This window comes from Hypanus sabinus, chromosome 19, assembly GCF_030144855.1.
Source record: "Hypanus sabinus isolate sHypSab1 chromosome 19, sHypSab1.hap1, whole genome shotgun sequence".
Classification (NCBI taxonomy): domain Eukaryota; kingdom Metazoa; phylum Chordata; class Chondrichthyes; order Myliobatiformes; family Dasyatidae; genus Hypanus; species Hypanus sabinus.
This window is the reverse complement of record NC_082724.1, coordinates 56,794,800-56,816,888: the sequence shown is the minus strand read 5'-3', so window position 1 is coordinate 56,816,888 and position 22,089 is coordinate 56,794,800. Positions and strand designations below refer to the sequence as shown.

General features: G+C 40.3%; 1 protein-coding gene across 3 annotated transcripts in view; it reads right to left on the bottom strand.

Annotated features, from left to right (window-relative positions):
• The window catches only part of LOC132377945 (DDB1- and CUL4-associated factor 1-like), a 98,757-nt gene that overhangs the window by 41,986 nt on the left and 34,682 nt on the right, over positions 1 to 22,089 (bottom strand). For all 3 annotated transcript variants that reach the window (XM_059944451.1, XM_059944453.1, XM_059944454.1), the window contains exons 3-12: positions 21,654 to 21,730; positions 20,855 to 20,928; positions 15,942 to 16,055; positions 12,664 to 12,801; positions 11,277 to 11,777; positions 9,739 to 9,840; positions 8,001 to 8,159; positions 7,472 to 7,651; positions 6,574 to 6,783; positions 4,744 to 4,913 (exon numbers count right to left, since the gene is read on the bottom strand). In XM_059944451.1, coding sequence (XP_059800434.1) covers positions 4,744 to 4,913; positions 6,574 to 6,783; positions 7,472 to 7,651; positions 8,001 to 8,159; positions 9,739 to 9,840; positions 11,277 to 11,777; positions 12,664 to 12,801; positions 15,942 to 16,055; positions 20,855 to 20,928; positions 21,654 to 21,730 — 1,725 coding nt within the window. The remainder of the gene's footprint in view (positions 1 to 4,743; positions 4,914 to 6,573; positions 6,784 to 7,471; positions 7,652 to 8,000; positions 8,160 to 9,738; positions 9,841 to 11,276; positions 11,778 to 12,663; positions 12,802 to 15,941; positions 16,056 to 20,854; positions 20,929 to 21,653; positions 21,731 to 22,089) is intronic.

Genomic DNA, 22,089 nt, shown 5'->3' with positions numbered 1-22,089 from the left:
TCAATAGGGATGGGAGGAGTAACAGAGGATAGCAAATATTGTTCCCTTGTTCAAGAAAGGGAGTAGAGATAACCCAGGAAATTACAGATCAGTGAGTCTTACTTCAGTAGTGGGCATGTTGTTGGAGAGATCATGAGAGGCAGAATTTATGAGCATTTGGAGAGACATAATCTGATTAGGGATAGTCAGCATGGCTTTGTCAAGGGCAGGTCATGCCTTACTAGCCTGATTGAATTCTTTGAGGATGTAACAAAACAGATTGATGATGTAGAGTATATGGATTTCAGAAAGGTATTTGATATTGTACCCCATGGAAGGCTCATTTAGAAAGTAGGGAGGCATGAGATTCATGGAACCTTGCTTTGTGGATCCAGAATTAGCTTACCCACAGAAGGCAAAGGATGGTTGTGGATGGTTCATGTTCTGCCTGGAGGTTGGTGACCACAGGTGTTCCGCAGGGACCTGTTTTGGGACCCCTCCTCTTTGTGATTTTTATAAATGAGCAGGATGAGGAAGTAGAAGGGTTAGTTAGTAAGTCTGCTGATGACGCAAAAGTTGGGGAAGTTGTGGACAGTCTGGAGGGTTGTCAGACATTACAGCAGGACATCAATAGGATGCAGAATTGGGCTGAGAAGTGGTACATGGTGTGAAGTGGTTCATTTTGGTAGGTCAAATTTGAAGATAAAATATAATATTAATGGTAAGAATCTTGGCAGTGTGGAGGGTTAGAGAGATCTTGGAGTCTATGTCCTTAGGACACACAAAGCTGCTGCACAGGTTGACAATGTTTTTTTTATTTTTTTTAAAAAAAAGGTTGACAATGTTGTTAAGAAGGCACATGGTTTGTTGGTCTTCATCAACTGTGGGATTGAGTTCAAGAGCCTTGAGGTTATGTTACAGCTTGGTCAGACCCCACTTGGAGTACTGCATTCATCTCTGGTCACCTCAATATAGGAAGGAAGAGGATACAATATAAAGAGTATAAGAGGAGATTTACAAGGATGTTGCCTGGATTGGAGAGAACGCCTTATGAGAATAGGTTGAGTGAGGTTGGCCTTTTCTCCTTGGAGTGACGGAGGATGAGTGGTGACCTGATAGAGGTTATAAGATGATGAGAGGTATTGACCATGTGGAGAGCCAGAGGCTTTTTCCTAGGTCTGAAATGGCTAACACAGCTAATGGCATAGCTTTAAGGTGCTTAGAAGTAGGCACGGGGGGATGTCAGAGGTGGATACAATCAGATCTTTTAGAAGTATCTTAGAAAAAATAGAGCTTAGAAGTAGGCACGGGGGGATGTCAGAGGTGGATACAATCGGATCTTTTAGAAGTATCTTAGAAAAAATAGAGGGCAATGCATTAGGAGAATTCATGGTCGGTACAACATTGTGGGTGCAATGTGCTGTAGATTTCTATGTTCATCCATTATCTACGACCCCCACCATCAAGACCATGCTATTTTCTAGTGACTACCATCAAGCAGGAGGTACAGGAGTCTTAGGTCCCACACTACCAGGTTCAGGGGTAGTTATTACTCTGTCACCATCAGGCTTTGGAATCTTTACTTTACTAATCTCAACCCTGAATTCTTTCCACAACCTAGACCCCCTTTCAAGGTCTCAGCAACTCACATTCTCAGTTGTTATTTATTTATTTGAAATGTGTACAATTTGTCTCCTTTTGTATTTAGGTTGTTTGCCAGTCTTTGTTTATCTATAGCATTCATAAGTTCTACCTTACTTATTTAAATAAATCTCAAAGTAGTATAAGGTCACATACATATAATTAGACAGAAATTTACTTTAAGACTCTGCTCAATCTTCTACTGAAAAAGAACACCATTTTCCCATTCATGTGATTTTATTTTCTGGTTAATATTTAATCTTCAAAACTTCTGATCTTTGAAGAGCCAGGGAACTTTGATGCACACCAGAGGGGATAAATTGGGTCTCAGTTAGAAAGCTTCCCTGTTTAACATTATCTGAAAGCCAGCAGTTCAGCCAGTACTCCCTTGCTACACGGTTGTGTTCAATTCTATGCTCCAGACTCTGGAGAATTTCATCTCACACCTGCTACTATACAGACAAAGGTGTCATCAACTGGCAGCTTGGAATTAACCAGTAATGCCTGGAATCTGTGCCAATTCTTCAAATCAAATATATAAAATTATACATCAGTTCGCTGCTTTCAAATTTATTTTTTTCCCAGTTAAAGGCATAGCTTCTCAATTAAATACAAAACTGCTACACTCCCTTTTATTCCAATCTAATCAGCAAACATTTCTGTTAAGTTTCAGTGAGCTGATGACTTTCTGGTAGGAGAGAAAGCCAGTCACAGAAGTAAAACCCAAGTCTGATGATTTGAAAACTGGCTGTTGGAACATGTCGAATAGGCCCAGTTGAGAACTTGTGGTTATGAGTTAAGGGTATTCAAGTATTAAACAAAGTAAGTTCCTATGTTAAATGTGAACTAATAAATCTTGGAACCCTGGGTTAGCTAAGAAAAGTAGGGCCAGTGTTCAGTGTATGGTACCATTAGGTGAGAGACTAGGGTTAATTCACACAGACAGGTCAGCCCCCACTCTGGATTACACCATCTCAGCCAATGTTACACATCTGCTTCCAATGTTCTCTCCAGTTTTTTTCTGCTAGTTCTTGAGCAGAACTTGAACACCCTAGTCTGCCTTGAGACATTTAGGTTAGATGTGGCTGTCTTTCGAAGCATAATTGTTTGGCTATTCCGATAATAACCTTTCAGTTTCACTAATTCCACTTACACTGACATCATCAATAAAAGCCTGATTGAAATTTGAGTGTGAAATAAATGTTGATAAACTGGTAATGCTTCACGGTGAAAATTGTCAGCAATTTTCCCTCTCGTTACAAGTGTTAATTGTTTGCACACAGCTCCTTGGTTACATTGTTGGAGAAAGATCAGTTATGCAAGCACTGTGAAATGAACACAACACGGAGTATTCATTAGTAATCTGGTGCTACTGTTTGTACCGCTGATAAGCACAGGAAGCCCATCAGTGAAATCCTCACGGCTTTTATTCAATGAAGTCACTTTGTGAAAGGTCACCACCAAATTAAGATACAGAAATAGTTCTCCCAACAAGACTATAAACTTCACAACTACCTACTACTTCATTATAATTAACAACTGCTGCACTAAAACTACACTTGGACTGTACACATTATCTACCCAAATTGTAATCTACACTGTGAATAGGAGCAAGATCACTGGCCCAATTTTCTCTTAGCTAATCCAGGGTACCAATATTTATGACTCATACTTAACTTTCTGGCTCAATTAGAAACTTCCTTTGCCAAATGCTTGAAGTTTTATCTGTGAGACACATGTCAGAACCCATTTCATCTTCATTTGAAGAACAAAATGGGAATGCTCGCATAGGATCAGAATGGCTATATGTTCTGTTAGCATGGCTGCATCAGAGATTGTTCAAATACCTCTCCACATTCCCAAAGCAGATCCACTCATGGTTGTCAGAAGAAACGGAAAGTTTCAGAAGCACTTTTTCTCACTTTTCTGGTGAGAGAAGCTCAGGTATTGAAGAAACAGCTCAAGGCTTGTCAAATCTCCCCATAAATTTAAAGTGGAAGAATGTGTGTAAAGGTAAATAATGGTAATTTGGGCTAAGTGGCTTGTTGGAGATCAGTTTCATGTCCATCAATCACTTTCCATGCCAGAAACACATTCAGTTATTTCTTGGACATTTACTCTGGGACCATCCCCATTTGATCCACAAAGCTCATTTTCTCAGGCTTCTTGTTTTGTTATATCTCAAGCCATTTGATTATGTTGTTGTGCAAATTCATTGAGGGTCAATTCTGTTCATCCTTTTCATCTGTTTACTTCACATTATACTTTCACATTATAATTATTTTCCTAGCATCTCATTTCTTTTACCAAAATATTAATATGTCTCTTTACCCACATGCTGCTGTTTAACCCGAGTATTTCCAGTATTCTGTTTTAAGCTCAATCTTTAGCCTGGCTTTAAAAAAAAATCCTCTTAAGTACCCACTACATTTTTCTAAATTAAATCCACTTCATAATACAAACTTCATACAAAGTGCTCTTAATTTTATGCACTTAAACACACACTTGAATGAACCAATCACTACTCAAAACTTAATAATCCCCTTTCTCCTGCAAGTTCAAGGCACTTAATAGCCAAATGATTAGCTCAAACAACTATCTGATTAATTATTCCCTCCCTGAAAGCCACCTGAAGGTCATGATGCAGGATTAAGTTTATAACATTCTGAAAACGATACCAGAAGGGGGAATCTTCAAACCCAAACATGGTGCATCTGACTAGTAGGGTTGCCATTACCAACAGATGCTAACTCTAATTTGGGTGGATAGAGGGTACTTTCATAATAATTGGGGAAAACATGGTTTGAGAAAAAAAAACTGCATTCACACAAGCTACAAAAAATAAGAAATTATCCTGGTTATAATTCCAAGTGTTGACCATTTTTTACAACTGTGAACACAGGTAAACGGAGCAAGCTGAGGAAAACCAAAGCAACATCAGGAGGACAATGCCAAATATGACTAGTCACAAGGGGTATAGATGATTGAAGTGGCCAAGCTAGTTCAACACAGACAATGGACTAAGATGATGGAGGAGAATTTAGTGGTAACAAACATCTTTTAAGGCTACATTTTGATGTAATCCTTCAAAAGGAAAACTTGAAACTATGGACCAAAGCCTACCTGCCATAGTAAGTCCTCCACTCACAAGCAATGGATATAAGCTGCAACAGAAGCTGTACGCAGGAGAGCTTATGGAAGACTTCCGCTGGCTCCCAGAAGAGTCTTGCTGGACCATACTCAATCAGAAATTCCATCATCTCCATGACTTGATCATGGGTGTAGGAGCAGGCCTAGAAGCAAGAATAAAAAATTTAGTTCCAATATGAGCCACCGCAACCTTCATGGATCTAATTCAGATTTAGCAACTACTCAAGAATTACAAGAATCTGGAACTGATCAACATTAGATAAATACAAGAGGTTTGCTTAGAGTAAAAGATCTCTGATTCAAAGTATCAACTCTTTGTTTCTCCAACTTAAACATCCACAATATAGGTTTATTGTTATTTTACTGTGGAACTGTTGCAGGGATTACTGAAACACGGGCAGTTTTCAACCTGAAGAGGATGAAGCTTCAATGGATGACATCTTGGACCTCTATAAATCAACACATCAGGACCTAACTGGCAATCCCTCCCATGCATCTCAAGCTCAACAGCAGCAGGAAGGGTTTTCCTGAAGAAAGCCTCCACCCACCCATGCTGTTTGAACAAAAAAAAATGCAACAGATAGATACATCAAGCATTTTTTTGATAAAAGTTCTTTACCTGATTTCTGCACAGAGGTGCATTTAAACTGTTCTCAGCATATCCACATTTGAAAGAAACCCAGAACATGAAAAAAGAGAAGTCACTTATTAAATCTGGCCTAAAAATCTGAATCCATTGTGGAGTTAGTTAGTGCTTAAGTGCATGCTGATAGCCGAAACCCAAGTATGAGTAGCAGCCACCTCAGGAAAGATGTAATAGGAATTTAGATGCTCAACCTTAGAAGCATTAACAAAGTTAACACTTTTGATGAACACATTATGCATTTGTCCATTAGGATCCTAGTACTCAACTCAGAGGCTCATACGTCTATTGACAACATATAATATGAAGAACTGGCCATGTGCAAGGCTCAGGAAGGATAAAGAATGCAGTTTTTGACATTGTCCCAATAAAGTAGTCTTAAAAGCCTCTTAATGCCTTAATATTTTTTGTAGTAAAGGTTGTGAAAAATAAGACATTTTGAACAGATTTCCACCAGAATACATACAAAACATTTTAATGACAAGATAGCTTCTTTACTTTAACTTAGAAACAGCCTCCTGGGAAATATTAGATTTAAATTACTAAAAATCTTGCTGAATGTTACTATCAAAGGATTGAACCTTCAGACACTATGACAACACATTTTTTCCAAACTATCTTACTGATTAATGAATCCTTTTACCTGCGCTTTGAAATGCTCCATGGAGGAAATGAAGTTTAGTTTGAAGACTCACAGGGAATCTTGATGCCCCAAGATGTGCATTTCTGCAAAGCAGCATTCAGGATGCCTTTATATAGCTATGTCGGCCTTGGTAGTGAGTAATAGCAGCAGCTTGTGTGACAGCTGGCCTAATCTGTTCAGAAGCTATTCTCACTGGTCAGGTGCTTTTAAAATAATACTTCATACCAGTGGATTTTTTTTAAACCAAGAATGCTCATGACCCCTAGCCTAGGAGAAAAAGTTTTCACCCCAATCAGAATTCTTGATTCAAGACAATTATTGATTTTGAATGTTTATTATTTCAAACATTGCGCAAAATTCAAAACTTTCATAACACCAGCCAAAAACCATTCTGCTGTAGAGTTTATTCCAGTGAAAATTCTTCCAAATACATTGAAAGGATCAACAGAACTTCATAAAATTGTGTTGATCATTTTAATTGTTGGAGGAATTGGCATAAAGGTTTCAATGTACACACCTTGCACGGTGGGTGAGGATGAACAATAGCGCCTCCTTCTGTCCGCTGCAAGGATCTCTTCACGTGCTCCAGTTTAATTCCCAAATGTGATTCAAAGTACCTCCGTAGTGCCATACACGTGTGCTTGGCTGTCTGGCGGCTGGCAAAGATTTCATCATCACTAAGCAGAGCACCCTGATCTTCCAAGTTTAAGATTTCTAGCGTGCTGATCTATAGGAGTTAAACAAAATTAAACCCAGGCTATAAAACAAATTTAAAAAAAAATCAAATTAAGGATTTTCTACATAGATAAAACAGGTCAGCAGGAGTTCATTCACTCATTGAGATCATCTTTAATCGGCAACTCTGCCAGTTCCACAAGCCTTAACTCCATTTCTCTTAACACTGTCATAAAAGAAAATCTTTGCTAATTTAATCAAACTTTTTGAAGACATTCCCAGATATTCATTAATTGAGAGAATATTCCTAATTTTATTCCACAATGGCATGTTTTATTAAATCATCTCATTCTTGATTCCCTCTAGTGCAAAGAGAAATAATTTTTCTGCATACGTTGAATCCATTTAACATTTATGTACACCCATTACATCACCACCAGGTATGTACAGGCTGGCACAAATGATAATTTACGGACCCAACCCAATGGAGAACTACAAAATGTTCTTTTTCTCAAATCTATCGTGTTTAAATGGGCAGTGGAAACATCCATCTTCTTGCTGATTAAAGAGGCCCACATGCTGGCTCTCTCTCCTTCCCCACTACCCCTTATAATATCTCACTGTGATCCGAGACAGTAGTTTATTACAATTGCTTGCCTGCCCTGCTTGAGTGCAACTTTCTTTAGACCCAACACAAAATGTTAAATTACAGCATCACCAAGAGCCTTTAGCAACCATACCAAATTAACCACCCGCCGAAGACCATCCTGCTTGTCAAAGAGCTCCAGTATGGAGCGGAAAGCGAATGAGATTGAGAAGAACATCGTGGCATGACAGCGGCCTGACTCATGGGAGCACTCTAGTAGCCAAAGAGTGTAACTGACAACGTCAGACAACACGGAGTGTGGGAGTAAGCACACCTAGAAAGAAAAGAACAAGGAAACAAGATCATTATGCTGAAAAAATACTAAACACTTGCATTGTCTTTTAACAGAAGAGATATATTTTATTGTATATTTTATCATCTCAGGAACAGTTAATGAAGTTGAGGAAGCTTCCTCTCCCCAAATACAGAATAATCCTTCCAATATCAGCTACATGAATATAATTCTCAAGTTGTAATAATAGCATGTGAATTTCCTTGTGGCTCAGATTTATCAGATTCATGGTCCATTCCAAAAGAGAAGAAACATACCTAACCAAATTACAATGAATTAAGCTTATCCTATGAGATTGACTCAGTGTACTTCTCAGAATTGTTGAACTCACCCGTTCCATTGCATCCTGGTTGTAAGCTAGATAATACAAACACAAGGAAACACCAGTGGCAGCCATGGAGGGTCTGGGGATCTCCAGCAACTTTTGAGCACCTTCATGAGCCACAAATTCTGCAGCAAACTTCTTATGTAATAACAAAGAAGCCAGGTACTGTGGAAGAGGAAAGGCAGGTATCAAATGAGCAGATTAAGCAGGTCAATGGGTAACTTACCACACAGTCACAAGGCAGAATGACAAACAATCTCCATTAAGTCTGTGCTACAAAAATCAAAAAGGTCAGCAGTCAATGCTTAAGGCTACAACAATCAGCTACAACTTGGTAGAGATACAGTTTCTCTAGATTCTCTTCCTTCTACCCAAAATTTCCCTCAGATGAAAGCAAAAAAGTTCATACCACAAAGAGGCAGTCATGTAATGATAAATTATTCCTAGTTATTCAGGACAGGTGTGGGCAAGATGGAAAAAAATAGCAACCAAATCTTGCACATCCTCATCAATATACACCTCCACCCCCCCCACCCCTCCAAGTTCACCTTCCAGGAGAGACGGCACGAAGGTTAATTTCTGCCACATAGTTTTATCCCTGGGATATAGTACCCAACAGTGTTTAAACAAACCACCACATGACAGCTTTAATTAAGTCAGTATGGCATACTGTTTGAGAGAATAAGCTCACGATTCAAATCACTGATCATTGAAACAAATGCAAAACTGGACTTGTTATGACCTGTTATGGATTAATATGAGTGACTAAGCCAATTCAGCTTTTCCCCAGGACAATACCAGAAACAGAGGAACCAGATTAGGGTAATCTACTCTTTCTTTTTTTTAAAAAGGGGGGGGGGGGGGGGGAGACTATAAGTGAACAACACAAATGCCCTGTGCAGATCAGCTATTTGTTATTTGCAAACATTCCTAAGCTTCAATCTGAGGTTCCCACTTGCTTTAAGACCATGATCATCCTGGTACCAAAGAAAAACAAGGTAATGTGTTTTGAACAACTACTGCTCAGTAGCTGACATCTACCATTATGAAGTGCTTCGAGAAGCATGCAATTTCCAATCTCCCAGATATCTCCATCCATTATGTTTATTGACTACAGCTCCATCTTCAATTCTATAATTCCAAGCCAACTCATCACCTCCTAAATTGTGGAGTATACACCACCCTCTGCAGCTGGATCCTTGACTTCTTGACCGATTGACCACAATGAGGATAAGCAGTAACACCTCTGCCATGATTATTCTCGACCTTGACCAGTTGCTTTTCTAGCATTCTGAACATTCATTGCCCCTATCATGAGTACTTCACGTGGGTGGTTGTTTTGCAAACCACTGTAACTCAGAATCATGTTCTTTCGTCACTGTTCAAAACTGAAGTGAGAATGCCTTCAATACAGACAAAAGTGATTCAAGAAGCCAACACAGGAACCTCCTGAAGGGTGTACTCTCAGAAGGTGAGTCAGAGGAAATTGTTACAGCCCCCGTACTGGGACAGGGGCAGAGGATGGAAAAAACCAAAAGGTTTTTGTGAGCTTTGTGCTAATGTTTGTGTTGCCTTCTTTGGGCCTCAAAGTGCTGCAGCTAAAGGTGGCATCCTTATCAACCAATCACAAACTAAAGAAACCAAGTATTATCATGGCTTAACAGTTTATTTACAACTTGTTATTCTAACTTATAGAGGGCTTAGATTAGTACCAACACCAAAGACAGAGGGTGCCCTCTCGTACCTTAAGCGCTTCAAAAGTGAGTTGAACATCGTTAGTTTGCTTCAAGTCAATGTAGTACATGAGCAGCTCACGAGCACCAAGCTGCATAAATACAGCCAACAACTGGAGGAAATGATCAGAAACAATGAATTACTATAAATCTGTAAATATTAAAGAAAGGCATTTACATTTCAAGAAAGCTCCCAAATAATTGAACTGGCACAGAACTGCAGGTCTCAACCAAGGGGACAGGTCAAGGCCCCTGTAAAGAATTCACCTTCAATATTGGATTAGGGAGAGGAACCATGATGTGCCAGTGGCATCTATTGGAAAACCACAGCATTGCATTACTGTTCTGTGGGGAGAAAAATTTGACAACTATGTTCATTTGACAGCCACACGTAAAGATTGAAAACAGTGCTGAAATCTGGAGCAATTAATACTGTATGAACTCAATGGGTTGAGCAGCATCTGTGGAGGGAAGTGGATGGTCAGTGTTACGGTCTTTATCAGGACCTTGTGTTGAGGGAAGACAATGACAGAGAAGAGCGAAACAGAAGCTGGTAGGTACTAGGTGAAACCATATGGTGGGTAAGGAAGGGGAGATGGAAAAGGTGAACACTGGGTGAAACTGAGAAAACATGGGAGTCAGACACATGAAAAATTCAGTGTTCATGCCATTAGGCCATTGGCTATCTAAACAGAACAGAAGGTACTGCTCTTCAAGGTTGTGAGTGGTCTCACCAGAAGCAGAGAAAGCCAAGGACAAACAGGATGTGTGGGAATGGAAAGGGGAGATGACATGACATGCAGCCAGAATCTCAGGATGGCCACTGCTGACATTGCACAGGTGCTCTAAGAAGTAATTGCCTAGTCTATCCTTTGTCTCATCAACATAGAGAAGGCAATATCAACAGCACTGAATGCAGTTGATGAGGTTGGAGGAGATTCATGTGAATCACTGTCTCACATGGAAGGAACGTTTAGGTTCCTGGATAGTGATGGGGTGGGGGATATAGACAAGAATGGCATCTCCTACAGTCACAGGGGTAAACTTCCAAGGAAAGAGAGGGGTTGGTGGGCAGGGATGATTTGGACCAAGGAGTCATGGAGAAAGCTGAACTCTGCTGGGGGTGATGGGTAGGTAGAAGGAGAATGGAAATGAGGGCAAGATGTCACTTGGCAGAAATGGCAAGCAATGATATACTGGATCAAAAGGCTAGTGGATGAAGGATGAAGACAAGGAAAACAGTTTCTTTTCTGTCTGGGGAGAGAAAGGGTGAGCAGACATGCAGGAAATTCTGTAAAGTAAATGTGTTTGAAGGCTCCATTAACCACAGGAGAGGGAAGGTATGATTTCCCAAATTTTGGGGAAAGTCCTCAGGTTTCTATATCCAAGCATTCTATATGTGTTAGGCTTAAAGGTGGCTCTAGACCCAAACCAACATGTCTTGTGGTGACTACAAGTCAATTGTCTCAAAACACACCATCATTTTGGATCATAAGAATGGGAAATAAAGAATATTACAGCAAGAAAAAAGATCAGTTTTGCATCTCACCTCTTGATATTCTCCCAGAGGTGTTAAATACTGTAGAATTAATCTTTGCTCGATGGCAGGTGTCAAAGGGTAAAGGCTATAATTAGTGCCAATTACCCAAGGTGACATTTCTGACCAGCTATTTGACTGCTCATTACATATTCGTTCAGATTCCAAGTTTGTAAAACTGAGTCTTTGTTTGGCTGCTTTATTTGTATTCTCTCTCTCTGTCCTTTGTCCATCCTTCCCCTTCATTCCTTCCTCATTCTCCATAGTCTTGATGGAGGAATTAATCCTGTTACTGGTTTTGTGTGACGAATTTAACTGAAAGGAGAGATTGTTGGCACAGTCCCCCACATCCTCAGCTTTCAAGGTATCACCATAGTCCATGTCCACAGCTTCCTCATCCATTGGAAGCAAGGCTGTAAAGTGTGGCCTCCATGGGCTCTGCCATTTTGTCTTCTGGTTATTTTCCAGTTCTTGCAGTTGTAAGTCTCGTAAACGCTGTAGCATCACTGGTACCTTTGAACAATTGGAAAGGGTTATTATAAAGAAAGACATCTTCTTACAAAAATAAAATTTAAATCCGAATCTTCAGTGCTCAGTACCACTCTGATATAGAAGTCCATATGCGTATTGAAGATAGGAATGCCTTATTTGTTCCTGAAACATCAGTTGCTGAAAGGTCACCCACAAAATGGGCTCCTTTTGATTTATTAATATCACAGTGCTTTTGGTACAGAACAACAATTATACCTACAAAGCAGGAATATATCCAAAACAAAACGTCATGGCAGAAACAACCTGCAGTATCCTTCCCACCCTCAGTCATTGGACTGGACTTAGGAGTTGCTGCCATATTCAGAAAACACACAAGAAGCTATTCAGGCAACAAATATTTTCAGAAGTGCAGTCGCTGTTATCCAATTGATGCCTAGCACGTGACACACCAAAGCAGCACAGAAGGCACAGCAAGGTACACCTAACATCCAAAAACTAAGGGAAGCATTAAAGAATCACACATGTAATATTCCAGGTACCTTGGAAGCTGTTCCCCTTTAAATACTGAGACCCAGTGTGAATCCTGTATTATTCATATATTCTTTTCAAATACATATTCTTTTAGAAATACTCAATATTAGCAAAATGTGATAGCAGCAAGAGGATGAGCAAATTCTTGATTTAATTAGAGGATGTACAGTAGAGGTTAACTAGTTCAGGGTGGGAGTAATGTGTTCAAATGAAGATAATTTCCATTCATTATAACGAGGCCACCAACCAATATTTCTAAATTTCTGTCAAGTGCAGTCTAACAAAGCATCTGTTCTCCCAACCTAAGTAAAGCCCAAGACAAGAAGTCCAACAAAGTTTCCCAACCTTTAAAATAAACCAGTATCACAATTCCTACCATCTGTGAATTTTCTTCCCGGTAATTGGCTGCAATATCTTGGTTTTCCATGGCTCCAGCAAGCAGACCTGTAGCATACGTTCTCAGTGGCTGATCAGATTCTTTTGCCCACTTGAATAAGTTTTCTACAATCCCCTCCTAAAGTGAACACAAAAATCATCAATAAATGGGATTCCTCTGGCTTCATCAGTAAGTTGTAAGCAGTTTGATGTCACAATTTAAATAATTCCACTACCAATAAAGTTAACCAAACAGGAATATTATGGCTTTAATTCTCTGAAATAAACAGAACATTTATTTCACTCAGCAGCCATTGGTTATGCAAACTGAAATAATAGCCATGGTATTCATAATAACAGGAAGATGTGATGTGGTGTGGATAAAATCCTATATTCCATCAGGACCAAAAGAGGAAAGAAATTTCCCCCTCTGAGAGGTGGGGGTTAAATAGAGAAATGGCCTTAGATCATGATCTGTGTTCAAAGTCCAACACCAACACTATTCCCCTTAATTTATGGAAAAAAATCCATTTCATATTGTCACCTCCAGGTCTGGCCTTTTATCCACCTTTCATTTAAAATCATTCAAGTATCAGCATTCAGCTTGAGACCCCGTACTCCAGAGTCCCTCCCTAATTATCTGCCTGTTTTTTTTTTGGCAAAATTGTCACCATACCAGAAGAAGGGCATCACTAGGTCTACATATTTTTCCTCAGCTTATCGTTACCTATCCTAATATCTCCATACATGACTCAAGTTTCTGATTGATGACATTGGTTCTTCATCAGAATACAGGTTGTATTAGTAATCTTGAAATTAAGTGAAATGCATCACAATACAGGTGTCCCCACTTTATGAATGTTTGCTTTACACTTCGCCTTTACAAAAGACCTACATTAGTAACCTGTTTTCACATTACAAAGATGATTTTCACTTTTACGAATATTTTTCCTATATAACTTACTGGTCCTTTGCTTTATGGCACTTCGGCTTAAGAAAGGTTTCACAGGAACGCTCGGGGGGGGGGGGGGGAACACCTTGTATTATTCATTTTTTAGACAGCTAATCACAGTCTTAATTATCTCATCTGTCTAACCAGCTGCCTTCAGGAATCCTTGGACATACACACAAGGTCCTTGTACTATCTTATTAGTCCCCTTTTGTGAGAATATTTCTAGGTTATACCTCTTCAAACTTTATCAATTCTAATTTTACATTGTCAAATTAGTTGATCTTTAATTCCACTTTGTATTTCATTCATCATTTTCCTTCCACTTAAAAAGTTCAACTTTAGATCCTTAGCCTTCAAACATTACTAACCTAAACATAACAAAGATGGCTGTTTCCCCACTTACACAAACCTGTTCCTCAGAATTAAGTTCTTGCTAGACTGAAAACATACCCTGCAACAAGAATGCCCTACCTGCTTAACTCTCACCTCTGACACCTCAAAATCACTCTTTATCCATCTTTCCAGCACTATCTAAACTCTCCAATGAACTCTCTTACACCAGATTATTTCCCCTGCCTTTTTTGAACATCTTAAAAACATTATGCCCTGCACTTTGTGGATTTACATATGCCTTCACATCTTTCACCATGTTTAACTATACTTCTGCCAACTCCATTGCTGATCCAATCCTATTGCACCTATTCCTCTTTTTAACTGTTACATGTTACTGTCCCTCTAAATTTTAAAATTTAATTTAACAGCTCTCCTCTTGCAAACTCTCTCAAAAGGGTGTTGATTCTAATTGTGTTTCTTAACGGTCCCAGAAATAGACCTTAAGACATAGGAGCAGAATTAGTCCATTCAGGCCATCAGGTTCGATAATAAATTATCTTTGAACTTTGAAACCTGCTACTCATCCAACTCTAAGTCCTGCACCACCTTGGCTCCTGGTTTGGCAAAACCTCAATTTTAAAATTTATACCACCCCAGATATTATAACTTCCCCTAGTCCTATGATGGTTGCCTGATGAAGCTTGGAAATAAACATTCCATCAAGAGATTCCATAAGACTGTCCAAAACCCTTGACCTCTGTTCTCTTAAGCAGTTCATAAACTTATGGTGATCTAGGCTGAAATCTTTTTGTAGCTTAATAGCAAATTTTGTTTTGAAAATGTTTCCAAGAAACTGTTCAGTAGGCTAAAAGTAATACAAAAAAAAAGGTTAAAATGCAGACAGATAGAAGAGCTGCACAATGGAAATTTCCAAGACTCTACATAAGCCTCTCAAAGTTAAAGAGCACAGGAAGGGTGAATTCTAACAAATTAAATCACAACACAGTTTGATCGGTTAAAGTACCACATAGACAAACATGAAATTTCTTAATAAGTGATCTATAAAAACCTGACTGTGGATCTGAAAATTCTCTGCAAGTTATCCGATGAGGCTCTATTATGCTGGCTGGTTCTTCCCCACTATCTGATCTACAAACTTTTGTCAAATATTGAAACTACCCCTAAGAATACGTAACAAAAAAGGACAAGCTGAGTACAGAATGGAGTTGAAGCTCAATTCAGAGATGAATACAGAGCAAATATAAATTTGGAACTAATAAAAGCCAATTATTGTACAGCTGTCAAAAATGTGGTATGCAGATAACAATGCACAATGCAAAAATAGGTGATATTACAGTCCTGATACATAATAAGCTCATCTTCACTGAAACCAATTAGTACTATCAGCTCTTCCCCAATAGCTTTCTGAATTCCACATGATTTAACATGCACCTAATTCTCATCTGAACTAGTTGAGAAGCACTGGAAACTGCCTGGTGATAAATGTTCGACAGTTTTACACTTTAGAATACAAACATGCCCCTTTATCACAAGGTGCTTCTTCAGCATGCCAGCATATCCTCCCCCATGGACAGACACAATAGAATTCCTTGCTTTCTACCAATACTCCCATCTCTTCTCAGTGAGGGCACTGACTTGCATTTTGACCCCAACACTTCATTCAAATGTCTTAAAGATCTAAGGGAAGAGACTGAAGTTTGTAACTACTCAGCAGGTTAATGCTGGTACTTCAGCTGAAATCAATGATCACTTCTGATGGAGTTGTACAATTAGATTGTGATTATGGTACTTCTATACACTGGGACGGTATGCATGGCAACACTGCCCAGCACATCGTTAGGCTGTGTGGGTTGTTAACTCAAATGACACATTTCACTGTATGTTTCAACATACATGAGATAAGAAAATGAATCTGGATCTGGAACATAACCCAATAAAAACACACTTGATTGTAAATGCAGCCTTCTTCCTACCTTCTCTTGAAAAACAACAGCAGTTTCTAATCCAGGCATAATGTCCAAGAGAAGTCTGCATGCTGAAGTGTTGACTACAGGGTCTCTACTAGTCATTACGTAAGTATTCACCAGCTTCTCAAGGCACAGAGAAAAATATGGAAAGATATGGAAAGACAACAATCAGAACATAAATTAAGGATCATATGCTTATTTGCCTGAAGATTTATACCAAAGCAATTTAATAGTAGAACTCAATAAATTCCTCATTCTCCATTGTAAGGGTTAGATGGTGGATGGGGATCATGAGCATGTGTGGGGGAGGGAAGAAAAAAAGCAACATGTTGCTGTATATAACCATATAACAATCACAGCATGGAAACAGGCCATCTCAGCCCTTCTAGTCCGTGCCGAACTCTTAATCTCACCTAGTCCCACCTACCCGCACTCAGCCCATAACCCTCCACTCCTTTCCTGTCCATATACCTATCCAAATTTACCTTAAATGACACAACTGAACTGGCCTCTACTACTTCTACAGGAAGCTCATTCCACACAGCTATCACTCTCTGAGTAAAGAGATACCTCCTCGTGTTTCCCTTAAACTTCTGCCCCCTAACTCTCAAATCATGTCCTCTCGTTTGAATCTCCCCTACTCGCAATGGAAACAGCCTATTCACATCAACTCTATCTATCCCTCTCAAAATTTTAAATACCTCGATCAAATCCCCCCTCAACCTTCTATGCTTCAATGAATAGAGACCTAACTTGTTCAACCTTTCTCTGGAACTTAAGTGCTGAAACCCAGGTAACATCCTGGTAAATCGTCTCTGCACTCTCTCTAATTTATTGATATCTTTCCTATAATTTGGTGACTAGAACTGTACACAATATTCCGAATTTGGCCTTACTAATGCATTGTACAATTTTAACATTACATCCCAACTTCTGTACTCAACGCTTTGATTTATAAAGGCCAGCTTTCCAAAAGCCTTCTTCACCACCCCATCTACATGAGACTCCACCTTCAGGGAACTATGCACTGTTATTCCTAGATCTCTCTGTTCCTCTGCATTCCTCAATGCTCTATCATTTACCCTGTATGTTCTATTTGGATTATTCCTGCCAAAATGTAGAACCTCACACTTCTCAGCATTAAACTCCATCTGCCAACGTTCAGCCCATTCTTCTAACCGGCATAAATCTCCCTGCAAGCTTTGAAAACCCACCTCATTATCCACAACACCTCCTACCTTAGTATCATCGGCATACTTAGTAATCAAATTTACCACCCCATCATCCAGATCATTTATGTATATTACAAACAACATTGGGCCCAAAACAGATCCCTGAGGCACCCCGCTGGTCACCGGCCTCCATCCCGATAAACAATTATCCACTACTACTCTCTGGCATCTCCCATCTAGCCACTGTTGAATCCATTTTATTACTCCAGCATTAATACCTAACGACTGAACCTTCTTAACTAACCTTCCATGTGGAACTTTGTCAAAGGCTTTGCTGAAGTCCATATAGACTACATCCACTGCCTTACCCTCGTCAACATTCCTCATAACTTCTTCAAAAAATTCAATAAGGTTTGTCAAACATGACTTTCCACGCACAAATCCATGCTGGCTACTCCTAATCAGATCCTGTCTATCCAGATAATTATTAATACTATCTCTAAGAATACTTTCCATTAATTTACCCACCACTGATGTCAAACTGACAGGTCTATAATTGCTAGGCTTACGTCTAGAACCATTTTTAAACAATGGAACCACATGAGCAGTACGCCAATCCTCCGGCACAATCCCCGTTTCTAATGACATCTTAAAGATCTCCATCAGAGTTCCTGCTATTTCTACACAAACTTCCCTCAAGGTCCTGGGGAATATCATGTTAGGACCCAGAGATTTATCCACTTTTAAATTTCTTAAAAGCGCCAGTACCTCCACCTCTTTAATTGTCATAGGTTCCATAACTTCCTTACTTGTTCCCCACACCTTACACAATTCAATGTCTGTCTCCTTAGTGAATACCGAAGAGAAGAAATCGTTCAAAATTTCTCCCATCTCCCTCGGCTCCACACATAGCTGACCACTCTGATTCTCTAAGGGGCCAATTTTATCCCTCACTATCCTTTTGCTTTTAATATAACTGTAGAAACCTTTCGGATTTACTTTCACCTTATTTGCCAAACCAACCTCGTATCTTCTTTTAGCTTTTCTAATCTCTTTCTTAAGATTCCTTTTACATTCTTTATATTCCTCAAGCTATTCCTTTACTCCATGCTGCCTATATCTATTGTAGACATCCCTCTTTTTCCGAACCAAATTTCTAATATCCCTTGAAAACCATGGTGCTTTCAAACCTTTAACCTTTCCTTTCAACCTAACAGGAACATAAAGATTCTGTACTCTCATAATTTCACCCTTAAATGACCTCCATTTCTCTATTACATCCTTCCCATAAAACAACTTGACCCAATCCACTCTCTCTAAATCCCTTCGCATCTCCTCAAAGTTAGCCTTTCTCCAATCAAAAATCTCAACTCTAGGTCCTGTCCTGTCCTTCTCCATAATTATACTGCAGCTAATGCTATTGTGATCACTTGACCCGAAGTGCTCCCCAACACATACATCTGTCAGCTGACCTCTCGCATTCCCTAACAGGAGATCCAACACTGCCCCATCTCTAGTCGGTACTTCTATGTATTGTTGCAAAAAGCTATCCTGCACACATTTCACAAACTCTAAACCATCCAGCCCTTTTACAGAATGAGCTTCCCAGTCTATGTGTGGAAAATTAAAATCTCCCACAATCACCACCTTGTGTTTACTACAAATATCTGCTATCTCCTTACACATTTGCTCTTCCAACTCACGCTCCCCATTAGGTGGCCTATAATACACTCCTATCAGTGTTACTACACCTTTTCCATTTCTCAATTCCACCCAAATAGCCTCCCTAGAGGAGCTCTCTAATCTATCCTTCCAAAGCACCGCCATAGGATTTTCTCGGACAAGCAATGCAACACCTCCTCCTCTGGCCCCTCCTACTCTACCACACCTGAAGCAACTAAATCCAGGAATATTTAGTTGCCAATCACACCCTTCCTGCAACCATGTTTCACTAATAGCTACAACATCATAATTCCAGGTATCAATCCACGCTTTAAGCTCATCCACCTTTCTTACAATGCTCCTAGCATTAAAATAGATACATTTAAGATACTCTCCACCTCCTCCTCTCTTTTCATCCCTAACAATGCATTCAAATTTATTATCCTTTTCTTTCTTCTCCCCTACATCTTCGGGCTGAGCGCATCCCTTCTCCATCACCTGCCTTTCCTCCCTCACACACTGTCTACTTACTTGCTCTACTGGTGAACTAACCTCCTCTCCCATAGTTTCCTCAAATTGATTCCCGCCCCCCCCCCCCCCATCTTACTAGTTTAAAGTCTGCCCTGTAGCCCTAGCAAACCTCCCTGCTAGGATATTGGTCCCCCCCCAGGATTCAAGTGTAACCCGTCCTTCTTGAACAGGTCACGCCTGCCCCAGAAGAGGTTCCAATGATCCAGAAACTTGAATCCCTGCCCCCTGCTCCAATCCCACAGCCACGCATTCATCCTCCACCTAATTCCATTCCTACTCTCACTGTCGCGTGGCACAGGCAGTAATCCCGAGATTACTACTTTTGCGGTCCTTCTTCTTAACTGCCTTCCTAACTCCCTATACTCTCGTTTCAGGACCTCTTCCCCTTTCCTACCTATGTTATTGGTACCTACATATACCACGACCTCTGGCTGCTCACCCTCCCACTTCAGGATATCTTGGACGCGATCAGAAACGTCCTGAACCCTGGCACCAGGGAGGCAAATTACCATCCGGGACTCCCGATCACCTCCACAGAACCACCTGTCTGAACCCCTGACTATCGAGTCCCCTATTACTATGGTCCTCTTTCTTCTATCCCCACCCTTCTGAGCTACAGGGCCGTCCTCTGTGTCGGAGGCCCGGCCACTGTCACTTCCACCAGGTAGGCTGTCCCCCCCAACAGTACTCAAACATGAGTACTTATTGTCAAGGGGTACAGTCACTGGGGTACTCTCTAATACCTGCCTCTTCCCATTCCTGACCGTGACCCACCTATCTGCCTCCCGTGGCCCTGGAGTGACCACCTGCCTGTAACTCCTCTCTATCATCTCCTCACTCTCCCTGACCAGGTGAAGGTCATCGAGCTGCAGCTCCAGTTCCCTAACTTGGTCCCTCAGGAGCTGCAGTTCGGTGCACCTGGTGCAGATGTGGACGTCCGGGAGGCTCGGAGACTCCAGGACCTCCCACATCCGACACCAAGAACAACAAGCTGCCCTCTCACTCATACTTCCCGAATAACTGACAATAACAAGAACTAAAAGATAAGCCTACTGTGCCCCCTTCCGCCTAAGCCCCCTGAGCCCAAGCCCTACACTCTGCTCCCCCCGCACTCCGCTGCCCGCTTCTTAAGGCTGCGTTCTTTTTATATCTTCCCTCGTTCCCAGGCCTCCTTCATGCGCCTGTGCAGTCCCGCCTCTCAGAACTCCGATCTGAGACGCAATTGGACAATTTGAAAATGGCCGCCGCCACACTTCCTCTCAAAGCCTCGCTGTCCTCTTCCAAAAGAGCTCATCTTTATTGGAGTAAAGATGAGAAAATCTGCAGATGCCGGAAATCCAAAGCTACATACACGAAATACTGGAGGAACTCAGCAGGTCAGGTAGCATCTATGGAAAAGAGTACAGTTGCTGCCTGGCCTGCCGAGTTCCTCCTGCATTTTGTGTGTGTTGAAGTGGTTTACTTGGACAGGTTCCAAGAGATAGGCTTTGATTAGTGTCAGGTTTAAATTTCCGTGGTGCTTTTTTTTCTGTTGAGGTAGTAGGTCCAACTTACCGAATTCATAAAGTCATCATTTTTGAAGAGTATTTTTAACAAATGCCCCAACCTACATTCTGGATCCGCTCGACCTGAAAGAAATGGATGGTAACTTATATTACACTTTCTTCACATTAGATTTCTGCCATCAAAGGTTTTGTCAGTTTTATATTAAATACCTCAGAATACGTGTGTGGGTGTGCGTGTATGTATAAAAATGTTTGTGTGTGTGAACTCAACCGGTGGGTAACATTTCTATAGATTGCGAACACTTCCAAAACCTGCAAATAGTTCTTAGCTTAAAAATGATCTGCCAAAGACTAATCAAAGTGGATTTTTTCTCTTTTGCGTAATAGGCAGATCGGCCCTCTAACACTTCCATCATTCAATGAATTTGGCTGTCATGTGATCAAGGTCCGTAAGCCTCTATGCTTTTAACCTTATTAGAGAAATATCAAGTTGTCATTTGCAATTAGGATATGTGCTACGCAAGTATGGTTTAACAGTTAATATTGCTGATAACCATCACAAAGCCTCACAAAATTCACTTTCCTTCTGTATATTTAATTTAAGATGTTAAAATTCATTTTAAAGTCACCCTGGCTCTTCCTTAATGATCAGCTTTCCTGAGCAGAGAACTCCAGAGACTTGTCACAATTTGGAGGAAGTTCCTGTGTGTATATTGCTTAATTAGGCCCAGCCAAGAATCCAAGCAACAGAACTGTACTATTATATATTCCTCATACATTGTTCTTTTCCTGGTGCAGATCTGGCCTTTTAGAGATCAGTTTGCTTAACTAGAAATGGTCCCTCTTACCTGGGTGCCTATCATCAAAGGGGTCAGGGTCAGCCTTATGGTATTCCTCAGTCTCTTTCTCAATGAGGTCTGAAATCCTGCAAGGAATCAACAGGGATATTAATGCCACAAAACTTTTGCACCTGAAACCTATTCAATCTCTGTGATTGCAGCCATTTAAAGGTAAAAAGTTTTTTTGCTTCTTGAACTAGAACATTACAGCACAGTACAGGTCTTTTGGCCAGCGATATGCCAATCTCTTAATCTACTCCAAGAGCAATCTAACCCTTCCCTCCTGCACAGCCCTTCATTTTTCTATCACCATGAGCCTATTGAAGTTTAAGAAAATGTCCCCAATTTATCTGCCTCTATAACCACTCCAGGCAGGGCATTTCACACACTTACCAAACTCTTTAAAAAAAAACTTTATCCCGATATCCCCCTAAACATTACTCTA